This window comes from Miscanthus floridulus, chromosome 8 (genome assembly GCF_019320115.1).
Source record: "Miscanthus floridulus cultivar M001 chromosome 8, ASM1932011v1, whole genome shotgun sequence".
NCBI lineage: Eukaryota > Viridiplantae > Streptophyta > Magnoliopsida > Poales > Poaceae > Miscanthus > Miscanthus floridulus.
In genome coordinates, this window is record NC_089587.1 from 94,659,120 (window position 1) to 94,677,582 (window position 18,463).

Sequence of the window (18,463 nt, forward strand, 5' to 3'; positions counted from 1 at the left end):
GACATCATGTTTCTTACCCTAAATTAATCTTCACACCATACAAATCACATGAACTGTTTTTATTCACCTCAAGTCTAGTTGACTTTTGTTTGACCGAATAGAGAGGCAGAGAGCATCAATCAGGGAGAGAAGCGAAGCGAAGGGAGAGCGAGAGGCAGAACAACAGCTACTTCTATAACGAAGGAAGGGCGGGGGCGGGGAGGCGTCAGGCAGGCAGTTAGCAGCCATGAGCGGCGGCGGGCTGGAGGTGGAGGTTCACGTGGTGGGCGGCGCCCGGAGCTGCTTCACCGCGCTCCCGCTCCACCTCATCCACGCCCTGGAGCGCACCTCCGCCACCGCGACCTCCCGCCCGTCCTCGCGCTCGAACTTCGCGGCCCCGCCGGCGCGCGCTGGTCCCTCGCCTGGTCCGGCGCCGCGTCCCGATCCCGCGCCATCGAGGTGAGTGGACTCAACCACACCCGCTGTACCTTTTGTCACTCGGAGTCCCTGTGTGCGGGAGTTTCCAGAATCATTCGTCAATCGATGCTGCTGTCGGAAATTGGGAATTAAGCTTGTGACTTGCTCGATACAGCGATGAGCCGATGTCGCGTGGAGTGAATTTGGTAGTGGAGTGTCGACAGGGTGACGCTGTGGTCTTCACAGTTTGACGTGAGAATTTGGCCTTGCACGGGATCAAAACCCTCAAGCTCTTTCATATTTCCTTGTCGGTTTTGTATTGTTTTCGATATCTCTGCATGTGGAACTGTGACGACCGACCCTCTCTTGCTTGTCCTCAGTTTGGTTACCTCAAACACTCCCTCCTGTGGGTGTACATTATGCAGCAAAAGCACACCAGATATTTGCAATATTTTTATATCAATGGTCTGTCTTGCAGGTTGCACAAGAGTTGGCAGAATGCATCTCGCTGCCTGACGGAACAACAGCACAGTTTAGCGTAGCTCGCTCTCTGGCCAAAGCTGACTCGGTCAGTATTGAACCCTACAGCGAGGATGACTGGGAGATACTGGAGAGCCGTGCTGATTTGGCTGAAGAAACAATCTTGAAGCAGGTGTTCTTTGCTTTCTCTTTTTTCCTTCAATATGTCTGTTATTCTTGCGTAGTGTAGTAATTCCATCCTGCTACCTTTTTAATTTTTTTGGTGCATAAATATATTTATTTATTTTTTGAAATCAGGTCGGCATCGTTTATGAGGGCATGAAATTCCCATTGTGGTTGGATGGACATAATATTGTGAAGTTCGTTGTCGTGTCATCTTTCCCTGAGAAGACGACGACGACGACGACAACAACAACAACAACAAAGCCTTTAAGTCCCAAACAAGTTGGGGTAGGCTAGAGTTGAAACCCATCAGAAGCAATCAAGGTTCAGGCACGTGAATAGCTGTCTTCCAAGCACTCCTATCTAAGGCTAAGTCTTTGGGTATATTCCATCCTTTCAAGTCTCCTTTTATTGCCTCTACCCAAGTCAACTTCGGTCTTCCTCTGCCTCTCTTCATGTTACTGTCCTGGCTTAGGATTCCGCTACGCACCGGTGCATCTGGAGGTCTCCGTTGCACATGTCCAAACCATCTCAACCGGTGTTGGACAAGCTTTTCTTCAATTGGCGCTACCCCTAATCTCTCACGTATATCATCATTCCGAACTCGATCCTTTCTTGTATGACCGTAAATCCAACGCAACATACGCATTTCCGCGACACTTAGCTGTTGAACATGTCGTCTTTTCGTAGGCCAACATTCTGCACCATACAACATAGCAGGTCTAATCGCCGTCCTATAAAATTTGCCTTTTAGCTTCTGTGGTACCCTTTTGTCGCATAGGACACCAGACGCTTGCCGCCACTTCATCCACCCTGCTTTGATTCTATGGCTAACATCTTCATCAATATCCCCGTCCCTCTGTAGCATTGATCCTAAATATCGAAAGGTATCCTTCCTAGGCACTACTTGACCTTCCAAACTAACATCTTCCTCCTCCCGAGTAGTAGTGCCGAAATCACATCTCATATACTCAGTTTTAGTTCTACTGAGTCTAAAACCTTTGGACTCCAAAGTCTCCCGCCATAACTCCAGTTTCTGGTTCACTCCTGTCCGGCTTTCATCAACTAGCACTACATCGTCCGCGAAAAGCATACACCAAGGGATGTCCCCTTGTATGTCCCTTGTGACCTCATCCATCACTAAAGCAAACAAATAAGGGCTCAAAGCTGACCCTTGATGTAGTCCTATCCTAATCGGGAAGTCATCCGTGTCTCCATCACTTGTTCGAACTCTAGTCACAACATTGTTGTACATGTCCTTAATGAGCCCGACGTACTTCGTTGGGACTTTATGTTTGTCCAAAGCCCACCACATAACATTCCTTGGTATTTTATCATAAGCCTTCTCCAAGTCAATAAAAACCATGTGTAGGTCCTTCTTCTTCTCCCTATACCGCTCCATAACTTGTCTTACTAAGAAAATGGCTTCCATGGTTGACCTTCCGGGCATGAAACCAAATTGGTTCATAGAGACCCGCGTTATTGCTCTCAAGCGATGCTCGATAACTCTTTCCCATAGCTTCATAGTATGGCTCATCAACTTAATTCCTCGGTAATTCGTACAACTTTGAATATCCCCTTTATTCTTGTAGATCGGTACCAATATACTTCTCCTCCACTCATCAGGCATCTTGTTCGATCGAAAAATATGGTTGAACAGCTTGGTTAGCCATACTATAGCTATGTCCCCGAGACATCTCCACACCTCGATTGGGATACCATCCGGTCACATCGCCTTACCTCCTTTCATCCTTTTCAACGCCTCTCTGACCTCAGATTCTTGGATTCTCCGCACAAAGCGCCTATTGGTGTCATCAAAAGAGTCATCCAACTGAAATGTTGTGTCCATATTCTCACCATTGAACAATTTGTCAAAATACTCTTGCCATCGATGTCGGATCTCATCCTCCTTCACCAAGAGGTGCTCCCTTTCATCCTTAATGCACTTAACTTGGTTGAAGTCCCGTGTCTTTCTCTCACGAACCCTAGCCATCCTATAAATGTCCTTCTCTCCTTCCTTCGTACTCAGATGTTGGTAAAGATCCTCGTACGCTGTACCCTTTGCCACACTTACAGCTCGTTTTGCAGTCTTCTTTGCCACCTTGTACTTCTCTATGTTGTCCACACTTCTGTCATGGTACAAGCGTCTATAGCATTCTTTCTTCTCTTTAATAGCCCTTTGGACTTCCTCGTTCCACCACCAAGTATCTTTAGCCTCGCGTCCCCTTCCCTTGGTTACTCCACACACCTCTGAGGCTACCTTCCGAATGTTGGTTGCCATCTTGTCCCACATGTTGTTTATGTCGTCTTCTTCCTTCCAAGAGCCCTCTTTGATAACCCTTTCCCTAAATACCTCTGACGTCTCCCCTTTCAGTTTCCACCACTTTGTTCTTTTAATCTTAGCTTGTTTATCCCTACGGGCCCGTACCTGAAAACGAAAATCTACCACCAAAAGCTTATGTTGAGAAACAACACTCTCCTGGTATCACCTTGCAATCCAAGCATGCTCGTTTGTCCTTTCTTCTTGCGAGGACAAAGTCAATCTGGCTACAGTGTTGTCCGCTACTGAAGGTCACTAGATGAGATTCTCTCTTTCTAAAGAAAGTGTTGGCTATCATCAGGTCAAAAGCTACCGCGAAGTCCAGAACTTCCTCCCCCTCCTGATTCCTACTACCATACCCAAAACCTCCATGAACTGCCTCGAAACTTGCGCTTGTAGTACCTACATGCCCATTAAGATCTCCTCCTATAAAAAGCTTCTCACTATTAGGTATAGCTCTAACCATGCCATCTAAGTCTTCCCAGAACTGTCTCTTAACACTCTCGTCGAGGCCTACTTGGGGGGCATACGCACTAATTACGTTCAAGACCATATCACCAACGACAAGCTTGACTAAGATAATCCTATCTCCTTGCCTTCTCACTCCCACCACACCATTCTTAAGGCTCTTATCAATCAAAACTCCTACTCCATTTCTATTTGCGACTGTCCCTGTGTACCAAAGCTTGAAACCTGTATTGTCCACCTCCTTCGCCTTCTGACCCTTCCATTTAGTCTCTTGAACGCATAATATATTTACACGCCTCCTAGTCGCGGTATCAACTAATTCTCTTAACTTACCAGTAAGTGACCCTACATTCCAACTACCTAAACGGATCCTAGTTGGTTCGACTAGCTTCCTTACCCTTCGCACCCGTCGACTCAGATGCGAAGACCCTTGCTCATTTTTCACTATACCCGGGCGCCGATGTAGCGCGCCACTAAGGAAGCGACGACCCGATCCTTGGTTACTTGACACCATGCCCAGATCACGACACGGCGCGTCACGGGGGTGACGACCCGGCCCTTGCCCATTTAACACCATACCCGGGTTCCGATATGGCGCGTCGCTAAGAGGGTTACGCCCCAACGATTTTCTTTCGGGTTTCATCTCCATTAAAGTGGCTAAGTTTTTACATTGGCTCGCCACGCCTAACACAACCCTCCTCCTTTACCAGGGCTTGGGACCTGCTATGCTGGGACACCAAAGGCGCCCAGTTGGTATATTTTTTTTCTGCATTATTGTGCTAACTTATACAACTTGTGTTACAACTATTAGTTTATGTTATTTTCAATATCCTTTTACATATAATACAGCTCAAAGGTGATATATTTGTTCATCTTTCTATATGAACATTAAGTTTGTGTGAATTCGTTTTGAAATTGGTTACTGACACTTGTTAAAAAGTAATTATGCTGTAATCATGGTAGAAAGCAACTGTTGTGTACCTCACCAAACACTATAACTCTTTACCTTCTGATTTAAGCTTCCAGAAGTCATTCCTGATTCACCTGTAAACAAATTTGTGCTATCCATATTCTTGTCCATTTTTCCCTTTACTTTGGAATTTGGCACTAGGTGATTATGGATCCCACAATATACAACAACAACAACATAGCCTTTCAGTCCCAAGAAAGTTAGGGTAGGCTAGAGTTGAAACCCACCAAGAGCCCCAAGTCACGGTTCAGGCACTTCAATAGCTGCTTTATGGATTCCACAATATCCTAAGACTAATTACCTATGGCACCTAACTTGGGGATACCCATCTACATCATAATTCATGCTGGGTGCCTAATGGAATTATGGTCTTTAAGGTTTATGTTAACTTCAGCCAAACATGTTATATGTAGTCTAACATATCTTACTAGTATGTAGCAGCTACATTTTCCAAACTTAGATATATATTTGAAAAATCCAGCTTAATTACATTTTTTTTGGCGACAAAATTGCATCCTATTCCTTCGAATAAAATGTTTCAGAATTTAAACTTTTTCTTCTTAATATAATGAAGCGCAGCTCTCCTGCGCTTTTGAGAAAAAAAAATGTTTCAGAATTTGAAGTATGGGTATCAATTTTGATACATTCACGAGTATATATTGTCTGATGAGTATTACTGTAACTAATGTACACCTTATGAAGAAATGCTAAAGATTTTCTTTAAAAAAACTGTGGCATTGTATTAGTTGTTCCAACGTCCCTTCTATATAATAGCATGTAATGTTATTAATTTCATAGTAGATAATCTGTTCAATAATGTTCCTTTTTTAACTTGTTAAGTTTATCTATTGCTAAGGATCCACTGTATTTTTCTTTCTTTCTTTTAGTTCAACTTGTACCAGGCACTGAAGTTGCTGTTGCACCCAAAAAAAGAAAAGAGAAGCCTTCTCAGGATCTGCAAAAGCAAAGTGCACTGAAAGAACAAGTCAAAACAAAGGCACTTCTGCGTATTCAAGCAGCTGATAGAAAGTATGCACATACATTCAAATATAAAGGTGTTGAGATAGGTGTGGTTGTCAGCTATGCTGTGCTAATTCATCCTGATACAGCTGCAAGTATTTCGGTTGGCAATCTCCAATTAGTCACTGTTTCACCTAAATCGTCAAAGAAAGGACTAGCTCTAAAAGGCAAAGAAGTTGGACCAAAAAAGGGAATTTCAGTAACTAAAGAAAGGGCCCATGAAGCCATTGTTTATATCTTACTTTCAGACTCTGTTGCAAAAGGGCATGTTATGCTTCCCTACTCTATTCGTCACTTCATAAGTGCTGATGTACATTCATGTGAGTACGCAGGTCTTTCTTCCCTTCACCTTGAAACAGCTAACTTATATAGTCTCTGAATTCTTATATAGACTTTGAATTTTGATTGAGGAGAAAGCATTTCCCAGCAACTTTTTTGTCAGTGTACTGTTGAATCTTGTCTGCTGTTTACTGTACAATACTAAAGTGTGTTTACTGATCCTAGGGGTATATATTAAGACATATTCAGCCAACATCAAGGAGGATGCACCTCTAGTGACAATATCTCCTTTACAGTTCAAGATGCGTGTGAAAGATGCCCATGATAGCAGTAAATTAGTCAGTCAGGAAGCGGACACTTCGAGGATAACCAGGATTCCTTCAGAAAATGGTGATTTCTTCCAGAAAGCTCGTTACAGTGAAAGCGAAAATCTTCAAGGTGCAGATATTGAGAGCATTTCTGAATCAGTGTCAAAGCAGATTTTTTTTATTAAGCATTGGCTTATTGGACACCTTAAAGAAATGAGCTTGCATGCTAGCCGTACCGAGATGAATTCAATAGTTTTGCCAACCAATACTTTACTCCATTTAGAAGCGACAGATAGAGAAGGTACCAAAGGAGTTGAATTTTTATACCTACTAACGCTTACTTCTGAAAATTCTAGTTTCAACAATTCACAACTTAATGTTGAGACTGCCTGGAGTGTTCCAACCGGCAATTCCGATGATCTTGAACTGCATTTCGGGAAGTTGGAGCTGGATGAGCCTGTATCTTTTGATTCCCTAGTGGACAGTGGCTCCAGTGATGGTTTCAAGCTGACCCGATCTTCTTTAGGCTGGATGGAGAATGCAATGTCAGATGTGACAAAAAGTAATAATTTTTAACCAGATAGGCAAATAATTCCTTTCTGCATCTGTTTGTTTTTCTGGATGGTGCCTTTCTTACTGTTGACTGACTTTATTTTCTGGATCCTTTCCTTTCTGAAGGGTTATCTGTGCTCTTATCTGCAACTAGCCTAAGGTTATTTAACAGAATAAAGTTCCCCTTTCCTGGACATGTTCTTGTCTATGGACCTCGAGTAAGTAACATCCAGTTTCTTTTGTGAAACTTGTGATTATGAGGTGTTCTCTGTTTTCACGTGGGATATCATAATTTATAATGTTAAATTATACTTGACTGTAGGGTTTTCGTTTTGTTATTTACAATTTTTTTTGGCTTTATTCCTGTTTCAGGGTTCTGGCAAAACTGCTTTGACCAGGGCTTCTGCAAAATATTTTGAAGACCATAAAGATATCTTGGCACACATGTAAAACACTTTTTACAATCTTTCTGCGCATTTCTTATTCTGAAAGGAAGAACATTGCAATTTAATGATATCATCTATTTTTTGAAGAACAGAATATACATAGATTGTTCCAAACTTGCACTTGGCAAGGCTAAGGAGACAATGCAAGAAATTGAAGACAGAATGTCCGAAGCACTGCTTCATTCACCTTCGATCATCATATTTGATGATCTGGACGGTGTAATTTCAGTCTCTTCAGATCCTCAAGTGTCTCAATCGTTCAGTTCTTCTGATTCTCTTGTGAGATATTTGTCTGACATTATGGATGAGTACAAGGTAAAGATATGTCATTACACTTTTCTTTATTCACATTGTTGAAATTTGTTAAGAATAAGTGTTGATTATGGTTGTTACAACTATTTTACCATGTTATCCTTTTCCCTGTGAGTAGTTATTTATTTATTTTTAATGGCATGACTGCTTTCTAGGATAAGATTCGAAATACATGCGGGTATGGACCTATCGCGTTTATGGCTTCAGTTCAATCACTTCAGAGTCTTCCTCAAGACTTAACCTCTTCTGGTTACTTCTTTTTCTAATTTTCTTTAAAGTGTGCTGGTTGAGTCAGTGACTTCAAGTATACTAATAAAAACACATTTTTACCCTGCAGGGAGATTTGATTTCCATATTGAGCTTCCTGCTCTTGCAGTCCCTGAGCGCAAAGCACTATTGCAACATCAAGTTGAGGAGCATGAGTTACTGTGTTCTGAGGAAGTTCTATCAGAGATAGCATCAAAATGTGAAGGTTATGATGCATATGACTTGGTAATTCTAACTCTTATCATACAATGGAATTTATAACCAACTTAATCATATTTTTTGTGATCATAATTATGGACCAATTCTTTCAACAAGCAAAAATAAGGAAAAAACGTGTTTCTTAGGTAGTTATGATTATGAACCAAAGTCACAAATATTCACAGTAGCAGACAAATATTCTTTTGCATGGATTGAGGTGAGAAAAAGGTATTCATCTTATATGTATGCTATTGTGTCGCAGGAAATTTTGGTTGATAGGGCTGTGCATGCTGCTGCTTATCGCTTTCTTCTGCCTTCTAATGCTTCTCACAAGTCTCTGAAACGAACTTTGCTGATGGAAGATTTCTCTAAAGCAATGCATGGCTTCCTTCCAGTCGCCATGCGTGATCTTAGGAAATATGCTCCTGATGATAAAGATGGTGGTTGGGAGGATGTTGGAGGGCTAAATGAAGCAGTAACTATCATTAAAGAGGTGCACATTTTCTTGCTTTCTTGTTTTAAGGGTGTTGGTTTCATCAACACTCTCATGGAAAAAAACTAAATATTTTTAGGCACCTTTTAAGGGTGTAGATGTTCCTACTTATATTTGTGTTCCTTCTTGTAGACTCTTGAACTGCCATCAAAATACCCAAATATCTTTACCAAGGCACCTGTGCGGTTGCGGTCAAACATTCTCTTGTATGGACCACCTGGATGTGGTAAAACTCACATTGTGAGAGCTGCAGCTGCTGCTTGTTCTTTGCGATTCATTTCAGTCAAGGGTCCAGAGCTATTGAATAAGTATATTGGTTCATCTGAGCAATCTGTAAGGAACTTTTCATTCCTTTGAGCATTACACAAACGTTTATGCCTTTTCCCTTTTTCTTATGCTAAAGATATTTGAAGATTTAGGATATTTCCTTGTATCTTTTTTACTCAACCCTGTTCTCCAGTTACGAGTACAGGTGTTGATCAGAATTACAGAAGACACCTAGATCATCTCGTTTGTAATGTTAGTAAACCAATTCCAGGTTCGCGACTTTTTTGCAAAGGCCGTTGTAGCAGCACCTTGCCTATTATTCTTTGATGAATTTGACTCCATTGCACCCCAACGAGGAACCCATAGTGCTGGAGTTTCTGATCGTGTAGTTAATCAGGTAAGCAACTGTCTCAAACTCTCCTTGCTGCTATAATGATAAATTGTCTTATCTTAATTGTTATTTCCAGAAAACAAAAGAACAATCTAAGTGTGCATTTTTCGTTTGTATGCAGTTCTTGACGGAACTGGATGGTGTGGAAACCTTGACTGGAGTATTTGTATTTGCAGCTACGAGGTTAGCTGTGCAAAGCATGACAACTGTTATAGTTTCTGCAGTCCTAGTCTCGAGCTCTTTTATTCTGTACTTTTACAGAGAGATGAAAATGCCGTGAAGATATTTTTTGGGCTAATCTTAGGGAAATTGTGACTAAGTAGCTTGTTTATTTAATTATTTTGTGTTGCGTCTTTTGATGGGATTGCTTATTGTTTTGCACAGCAAGCCACAGCTAATTGATGCTGCGCTCTTGCGGCCTGGAAGGTTTGATCGTCTAGTCTTTTGTGATTTCCCTCGATGGGATGAACGTTTAGAAATTCTGAAGGTGCATTCTAGGACGGTGAGCCTTCTTTCTGGAAAATGGTTGCTGTTGCTTCTGTGACGTTTTCCTGTGTTGACTGTCATGATTGAGAGATTTCACGTCATAATATCTAATTTCACCAAAATTTCCAGGCATTATGTGCTTTCTTTGTTATCTTGCATCTTTAGAACAGTGCTACCTTTTGTCTTGCCCACTTTTCAGCCTCTCTTGATTGGGATCTCATTTGTAATCTTGTTCAATTTTGTGAATGGTTTTAAGCTGAGAAGGTTAATACATTATGCATATTGTGAATCCGTATGAATTCACGAGACTACGAGAGTGTTATTGTCATTGTCATTAATGTTGTCAATGCTTGCTTCTTTTCTAATGTCTTCAGGTTTCGCTGGCAAGTGATGCCAGTCTCGAAGATGTTGCTTCTCTAACTGAAGGATTTACTGGTGCTGATCTGGCTGCTATTCTAACGGATGCTGGATTAGCAGCAGTTCATGAACTTTTGGACAACCAGGAGAACGGTGTCCCAGAAAGAGAACCATGCATCAGCAAAGAACTTCTCATGTCTGTTACTAGGAAGGCTAGACCTTCCACACCAGCAGACGAGAAGAAGCGGTATGATAGAGAGTTTGGTGAATTCGTGTCATCCAGGAAGTCTATTTCGACAAAGGTGCACCTCATTCTCATTTTTAAATCCTCAAAAGTCAAACCATGATGTTTTCGTTGAAAAGTTCCAGTATCTGGTTAGTATTTTTTGCTACATGATGAGATTCATCGAATAATTACTGGAAGAATTCGGTGCAGGCAAGAGAGTCCAAAGGCAAAAAGGTCACACTAGCTTGAGCCTTTCCTTGGGCAATATTGATGTGCTGCAAAAATTGGACAGTAAGGCAGCACTCTTTATGGTCTCCATCAGTTCTTAGAAATTTGAATTTGCTGAGCATTTCGATGAACTACTTTTCATTATACATCAGACACTAATCTGGTTATTTTTATCTGACCAGTGTCCCACATGAAGGCTGCCAACTGGTGTACTTATCAAGTCATGCCACGTGCACTCATTCGAAGAGAAGCAAAATGTACAAAGAAACCTTACAAAGGGTCACTTGTGTTAGTATACTTGGATGGGTCTGGGCCATTGGAGGGACCTGCAGGTGGTCGAAGGTGCTGCAATCAGGGTTTCATAGCACTTGTCACAAATTTTGTACGGTGGTGAATAGTAGAATAGAAATTCGAAGAGAAAACACGGTAATCCTCGGCTGTTCTGTAATTAATGTTATGATGAACGACCCGCTTCTTAACGTGCAGCAGTCGTCTTAGATCATAGATGTGCTCGCCTGCTCGGTGGGGGGCTCTAGCCAGGGGATAAGCTAGGGTTTGCAAGGAGAGGGTGTTGATTTGGTTACGTGGGCAATGAGTGATTTGTGGTGATACTGGTGCCACTTAGCTTGCTGAATAAGCACCATTTGGTTTGTACGGCTGGGCTGCGTGCCCCTGGAACCTTTGGCTACATACCGAGTAAGCATCATTTGTTTTTTTGGTGATACTGGAGCCACTTAGATCTGCTGAATATAGTTTATCATAGCACCAGTGGAATTGGCGGAATTTCCTTTTTCTGCCTGCTCATTTTTAAAAATAAATCATAACTTTTATATGAATGGGGATGAAGATAAAATTTATATGACAATTTTACAGAAAGAAGAGAACTATAACTTTGTAATTTATGACTTTTGTTTGAGGTCGTTTTAATACCTAAAAGATTGATACAATATTCAAATCTATATTTGTAGATCTAAACATTATATTTTATTTTGGTACCAAGATGGCCTTAAATGAAAATTATTATGTACTAAAAATTTATAGATTTCATCGTTAAATATAATTCTTACATAAATTTTATCTTCATGTCTAACTATGTAGAAAAGTTATTTTTTTGAAGATGTGCTATGTAAAGGTGTGAATAAATTGCATCGATTTATCTACTAACTCCGTTTCAAATTATAATTCGTTTGACTTTTTTGGCCCCAAGTTTGATCACTCGTCTTATTGAAAAATTTGTGTAAAATATCACTTCTTTTGTTGTGGCTTGCTTTATTAACAAAAGTTCTTCAATAATGACTTAAATTTGATTATGTTTGCACAAATTTTTTGAATAAGACGAGCGGTCAAACATGGGGTTAAAAAAGTCAAACGAATTATAATTTAGAACAGATGGAGTACTAACTAGTGCAAAATATTTTAGAAAACTCATAACTTTTTCATGTAACCTCATATAGGGATAATGTTTATACAAATACTGTACACACCCAAGAGATCTATAATATTTTAGTTTACAACTTTTTTTTGAAGTTGTATCTGTATTAGATTAATTGATATAATGTTTAGAGCTAGCAGAAAAGAAGATTCCGCCAATTCAACCGGCAGTAACCAATATTTCGTTGGCTCAACCAGTATGTCTTTCCCACTGCTTCAATCTTCGACAGTAGTATAGTTTTATAGTTTTTTACTTTTGAGTGTTTTATCAAAAAAATATTTTTGCAAAAAAAACGAAATTTATAAAATAAAAATAAAAATCCCGGCGCTTGACATTTTTTTGAGATCAATCCCGGCGCTTAACAGTAAACACGCACTGCGCTCTCTTCCCCGTTTGTAGATGGTGGGCCGACTGGGCAGTAGATTTGGAGCCAAACGAAAATACATGGGGCAATTATGTATTTGGCACTGGAACAAATCAGTCTTCTTTATTCAGCACTAAAAATTTTGAACTTTCTTATTTGACATCAAGTTAAAATTTTCTTCTGTAGATGGCTCTACCGTCCATTTCCGTCAGTTGACTACGTTAACCCTGCCATGTTTCTTTCAGAAGTACCAAAATACCCCTTCTCTTCTTTGACACTGCTTAGTTCCGTGCAGACCAAAATGCCCCCTCACCCGCCGTGCAGACCAAAATGCCCCCTCACCCGCCGCGGACGCGGACGCCGAGCCGGCCCCCGTTCCCGTCATCGTCTACTTCCACGGCGGTTCCCCGCGGCGTACGATGACGGCGTCGCAGCGCTTCGTGCGGCTGCGGAGCGTCTTGAGGGGTACGTACGCCCTGGCCGACGAGGACGCGGTCGGCGTCTCCCTGCGCCCGCTCGAATACTTCCCCTTCCTGAACGCGGTGTGGAAGGCACAGCATTGGCCCGTCGAGGGCGGCCACTCCCCCTTCCTCCTCCTGCAGTTTGCCGCCTACGGGCGGTATCTCGCGGTCTCGAACGTGCGGGCGGAGCTCCCCAGCTACGGCGTGCGGACCGTCCTGCGCGACTACGACTTGCCAAACCTTGAGCGCCCCTTCATGTGGAGGCCCTACAGGGTCAACGACGGCATCGGCCCCAACACCACCGCCTATTTGATGGGCTGGGGCACCTGCCTCTGCGGCGGCGGCTGGCCCGCCGGCGTCCTGTCCCGCCCAAACCCCGTCACGGCGGATAACGCATCAGGCGTGTTGACGTACTGGAGGGTCGAGACCATCCAATCAAGCCGGGTGCCACTGCCCCTCCCGCCTCGACCACCACCGCAGGTGAGTTCGCCATCAACTTCTCGGCTCCTCGGGTTCACCCCGTGAACGGATTTCTTGGAACACTAAAGCATGGATGGATGTTTCTTGTTCGTGTCGATTCTCACAACAACTGCATTTGGTGTGCTTTAGAAATCAGACATTCATCACATTAATCCTGTTTGCCTTCCCATTTCCTACCACTTATCCAGAAACTGTTGTTCTAGTTGAGGTCAGCGTTGGATCGGAGTTCTTTGTCATGATGTATATATACAAGAATGATTTGAGATATACGTTAAAGATCCCCTGGCGGAGCCAGACATAGTGTTAAATTCACAAAGAATTTGATCTCTGAACATTTTGTTCTTGGTCCATTCTGTATTCAGATTGATCGTTCATTTAGTTTTGCCACTAAACACAAGTGCTGAATTGCAATAGATTCTTGTGAGAAATTCTTAAAGAATCTCATCTCTGAACATTTCATTCAGGTGATCAATGTAAGCGACATGGTCTTGGCGGGGTATCCCGAACCCGCACGTCTGGAGCGGAGGATCCGGCATGTGCGGGCGACCGATGAAGGTCACATCCACCTCGACCTGGTGGACTGGCCTCATTTCTCCTACACCGGACGGTCCGTGCTGAAACTGAGGGATGAGCTCTGGCTCCGCCAGGGGATCTTTAACGTACCAGGAATCAGGCTGTGCGTGCGGGCCGGCTTGCATGCGGTTCCTATCCCACTGGTGACCGACCTGCCACATAACACTGATCCCATGGACATCATCGTGGTAGCAGCGTGGCGGCCTGCTCGCGTGCGCTCGCCGGCCATGGCGCGGCTGCCTTCTCGGCCATGGCAGTCGAGCGTGCAGGTGTCTCAGCTGCTAGGGAGCCTGCTGTTCCTGGTCGTCGGCAAGTCCGGGATATACGTACGGACGCTGCGGGAGCGGAGGACGCGAAGGAGCACGAGGGACCTGAGGAACTTGAGCTGCTCCGACAGCGGGAGCACTAGCGGGCCCAGGGTGGTGATGTTCGTCTTGAGCACGTCCCCGGCGACGGCCATGAGCTTGCGCGCCAGCGACACGCCGACGCGGCCTGTGCCGTCCTCGCGCTAGTACACGCAGCCGTAGCACTCGTCCGCGGCGCCTTTGTGGGTGCGCACCGTGTGCAGCAGCCAGTATTTGGCGCGCCCAGCGTCGGCGCGGCGGTTGGACAGCAGCGCGGCGGCGCCGCCCATGCGGAAGATGCAGCTGGACAGCAGCATGGAGCAGTTGTTGCTGAAGTACCAGTTGAGCGTGATGTTCTCGGTGCTCACCACGACGGCGTAGCACCTCGGGGTTCGCCTGCAGCATGTCCCTGGCGAGGTCCACGGCGATGAGCCCTGCGCTGCACCATACGAAAATACTTTGAACTTCCCTATTTGGCACCATACGAAAATACTTGAACTTCTCTATTTGGCACCATAGGTTTCTGCTGCAAACAAGGGTATTTATGTCTTTTTGTCAGTCACTTGACACCGTTACTGCCCTAAATGGACGGCAGTGCCATTTACGAAAGAAAATTTCAACTTGATGCCAGATAAGAAAGTTCAAATTTTCGAGTGCCAAATACGAAACACTGGTTTGTTTCGGTGCCAAATAAATAATTCTCTCAAAATACATTGCCCGCGAACAGCCTGAATTGGTGGGCCAGCATTGTCATAGGACCATCCGTCCAAGGAGGGAGTCAGGCAGAGAGGGTGACTGGGTGAGGGACGCAGGCGAGCCGAGCCGAGCCGACCGCGACCGGCGTGGAGAGAGAAAGAGGACCAGCAGCCAAAGGGAGGGAGACCCCCTACCGGGAGAGATCAGCCAGGAAGAGGAGGGCGACGATGGCGTCCGGCTGGGGCATCAACGGAAACAAAGGCCGCTGCTACGACTTCTGGCTGGAGTTCAGCGAGTGCATGAGCCGCTGCCGCCAGCCCTCCGACTGCGGCCTCCTCCGCGAGGACTACCTCGAGTGCCTCCACCACTCCAAGGAGGTGAGCTATCAACCCCCGTCTGCTCGCCCGCCCGCCCGTCGGCTTCCTCCATTTCATTCGATTCGTCGCCTCCGACTCCGAACCCTAGCCTCAGATCCCCACCAATCCCCCCTCGTCTTAGCCGTGTGTGTTCGGCTGCCTAGATCTGCCGCGCTCTTGGCTTCCCTTCTTTGCCATGCGTCATTTTTCGGTCTCCGGCCGCTGTTGTCATCGTCTCGGTCACTGGTAGTATGGAGGAATGGATGCGGTGTTTTCCCCCAATTTTTTTAGCGGAATTTGGTGATGAACTGATGATAATCCGTTTTGGAGGGTTTAGTTCATGCCCGTTGTAGCGACTATGGTACTGCATTTGTGATCCATGGAAGTAGTCAGGCCTTGGGATTGATCAGGACAAGTTTGGGTGATGGTTTTATGCTAGCCGCTCTTGTGTCATAGTCTCATTGATACAACAACAACAACAACAACAACAAAGACTTTTAGTCCCAAGCAAGTTGGGGGATAAAATTAAATAAATTGTATAAAAGTTCTGATAGGAAGACTCTGCATTACTATTTACTGTAGTTTCCACAAGTGACGTTGTCCTGGTTCAGGTATCTAAGTGGATTACTTAGAGTCCTTTCTCTATGTTCATGCACTGGTAATTATGGTCGTTTCAGCCTCTTGCTTCAGCTGATTGGATAGCTAGATAATTCCCAAACCTTCGGTTCGAGAATGTGACTAGGATATGAAAAGGTTCAGATGTAGAAATCACAAATCATATGTAGTCTCCCTCCGTTCCAAATTGTTAAGTCATTTTTTGCTTTTCAGAGTCTAGGCATAGCGTATGTATAGGTCCATAGCAAAATCTGGAAAAGCCAAAATGACTTACAATTTGGAACTGAGGGAATACTTATTTCTCAACACGTCCAATGGCATCCTGCTGTCATGTTACTTTTTTCCTGTTTTGGTTTCAAACGATAGACCCCTGAAGTCCTGATTTCACAGACCAAAAGAAGCCAGTGAAATATGTAACGCTTGTATGAACTCTATATTTCTTGTTTATATTGTGTTGGGTTTAAATAGTCATGAGGAGCTTTCCATCTTGTCATTGATATTAAATGAACCGATGGGAGAATATTGACTCAGGCTTTGTGATTCTTCTGCAGTTCCAGCGCAGGAACAGGATCTACAAGGAAGAGCAACGTCAGATCAGAGCTGCTGCTCGCAAGGCCAAGGAGGAAGCTGAAGGTGCCCCTGCTGTCGCAGCACACCATTAGTCTCCCTGTCTATTTTCTCTGTGTGGTGTTGTTTTCTGTTAACTCATCTTTGGTTCGGCTGTGATGCTAAGGGCAAGGCAATAATCTCCAGCTGTTGGACTACACAGATTTTTTTTGCCATGACTTCAACATCAAGACTTGAAGTAAATAGTCATGGTCATGAAGTTCCTTCTTGTTTTCGATACTGCACGTGAACAGGGATCTCCGATGTGTTGTGTCTTGACTTTCCTTGTAGTATTGGAAGAGTAGCATTTTGTGCTTCTGCTGGTTTCTGGTGGTTGTTTTGCACACCCAACCGATGACTTTTCTAGTGACCTCTTCTACCCAAAATAGCTTGAGATGTCATTTCATGGTTATCAAGAAATGTGCTGTGGTTTCGAAAGAATGATGTCATATAAAATAGAGTTAAATGCACTGTATGTCTATTAACTTTCAGTGGTGTGTCATCTAGGTCCATCAGTTTTTAAACTGTATTTTTGGGTTCATTAACTTTTGATGGTGTGCCATCCAGGTCCATCAACTTTTAAACTATATTTTTTGGTCCATTAACCTTTGGTGGTGTGTCATCCAGGTCCATCAACTTTCAAATTGTATTTTTAGGTCCTTAAACTTTTTAACTGGTTCATCATAGGTCCATACCTCTTCATTTAATGAATAGATCTGACATGGCACGTCAAATAAGCAGCCACTGTAGAGTAGGTGATGGGTCCATAGCTTCTCAAGAGTCATGGAGACTTGTCTAGCAATAATTCAAATATAGCAGCTAGTAATTCGTTAATATCATTTGGTCTTAAATTTGAGACTATTATTTGTAAGGATAAATATATTGTGGACATGGAGAAATTTACGACTGTTGTACTGTCATCAAAGATATTTTATAAATGTGTCTTATTATTACGTGGAAAAGAGGAGAAAATGAAGCCAATAAAATACATTAGTACTAATTCTAAAGAGGTGGAGATCATCAAAGGAATTTTCCCAACATCATTAGCATCTTTGTCGTAGTATTTTATTATTTCCATGTATTAGTTTCCTATCCAATTATGATACACGCTCTTTTATCTAGCATCTAGCTTTTAGTGCCTACGTGCACATGTGTACGTGAATTAAATTGTTGGCTAGTCTTTGACGTGCTATGCATGTTAGTCAAATCAGGGACTCAGGATCAATCGGTCCTAGTCGGGCTGGTGGAGTCCGAGTTTTATTTGGGCCAGGTGGCTTGTGTGCCTATACATGTGGCCTTCGGCCCTGTACTAGATAGATTAGACTAAATTTTATTGTAGAGTTTATTCTCCGTCGAGCCGTCGCTCAAGAAACCCAAGATGGTGATCCTATCAGGTTTTTCGTATTGAAGATTATCTTCGGATGGTGATCTCGTCCTGTACTCCACGGTGGCTGTTTTTTTTACGTGTCATGTTAGATCTATTCGCTAAACGAAGGGGTATGGACCTACGGTGAACCAGTTAAAAAGTTTATAGACCCAAAAATCTAATTTAAAAATTGATAAACCTGGATGACACACCATCAAAAGTTAATGGATAAAAAAATGCAGTTTGAAAGTTGATCTGAATGACACACCACCAAAAGTTAATGGACTAAAAAATACAGTTTCAAAGTTGATGAACCTAGATGACACACCACAAAAAATTAATAAACCTACAGTACACTTAACTCTATAAAATATCACACCTCTGCCATTTTTTACTCCGGAGTCCGGATAGCTGCCTTCCTAGCATTACCTATTTATTGAAATTATAGCAGTTTTTCAAATTCATTCAAACGGAGATACGGAGATGAGGCACGATCCATGCGTTGCAGCTGAGCCCTTCTAGTCCTAAATTCAGTGCTTAACCT

General features: G+C 43.2%; 1 protein-coding gene and 1 pseudogene across 1 annotated transcript; both read left to right on the forward strand.

Moving 5' to 3' along the window:
* Positions 1 to 129: 129 nt before the first annotated feature.
* Positions 130 to 11,401, forward strand: LOC136477016 (peroxisomal ATPase PEX1-like; annotated as a pseudogene).
* A 3,678-nt stretch (positions 11,402 to 15,079) lies between these two features.
* On the forward strand, positions 15,080 to 17,044 carry LOC136472977 (NADH dehydrogenase [ubiquinone] iron-sulfur protein 5-B-like). The gene is made up of 2 exons (XM_066470679.1): positions 15,080 to 15,353; positions 16,499 to 17,044. The coding sequence occupies exons 1-2, from the start codon at positions 15,204 to 15,206 to the stop codon at positions 16,607 to 16,609; spliced, it is 261 nt and encodes an 86-aa protein (XP_066326776.1). The 5' UTR covers positions 15,080 to 15,203; the 3' UTR covers positions 16,610 to 17,044.
* Positions 17,045 to 18,463: the final 1,419 nt, after the last annotated feature.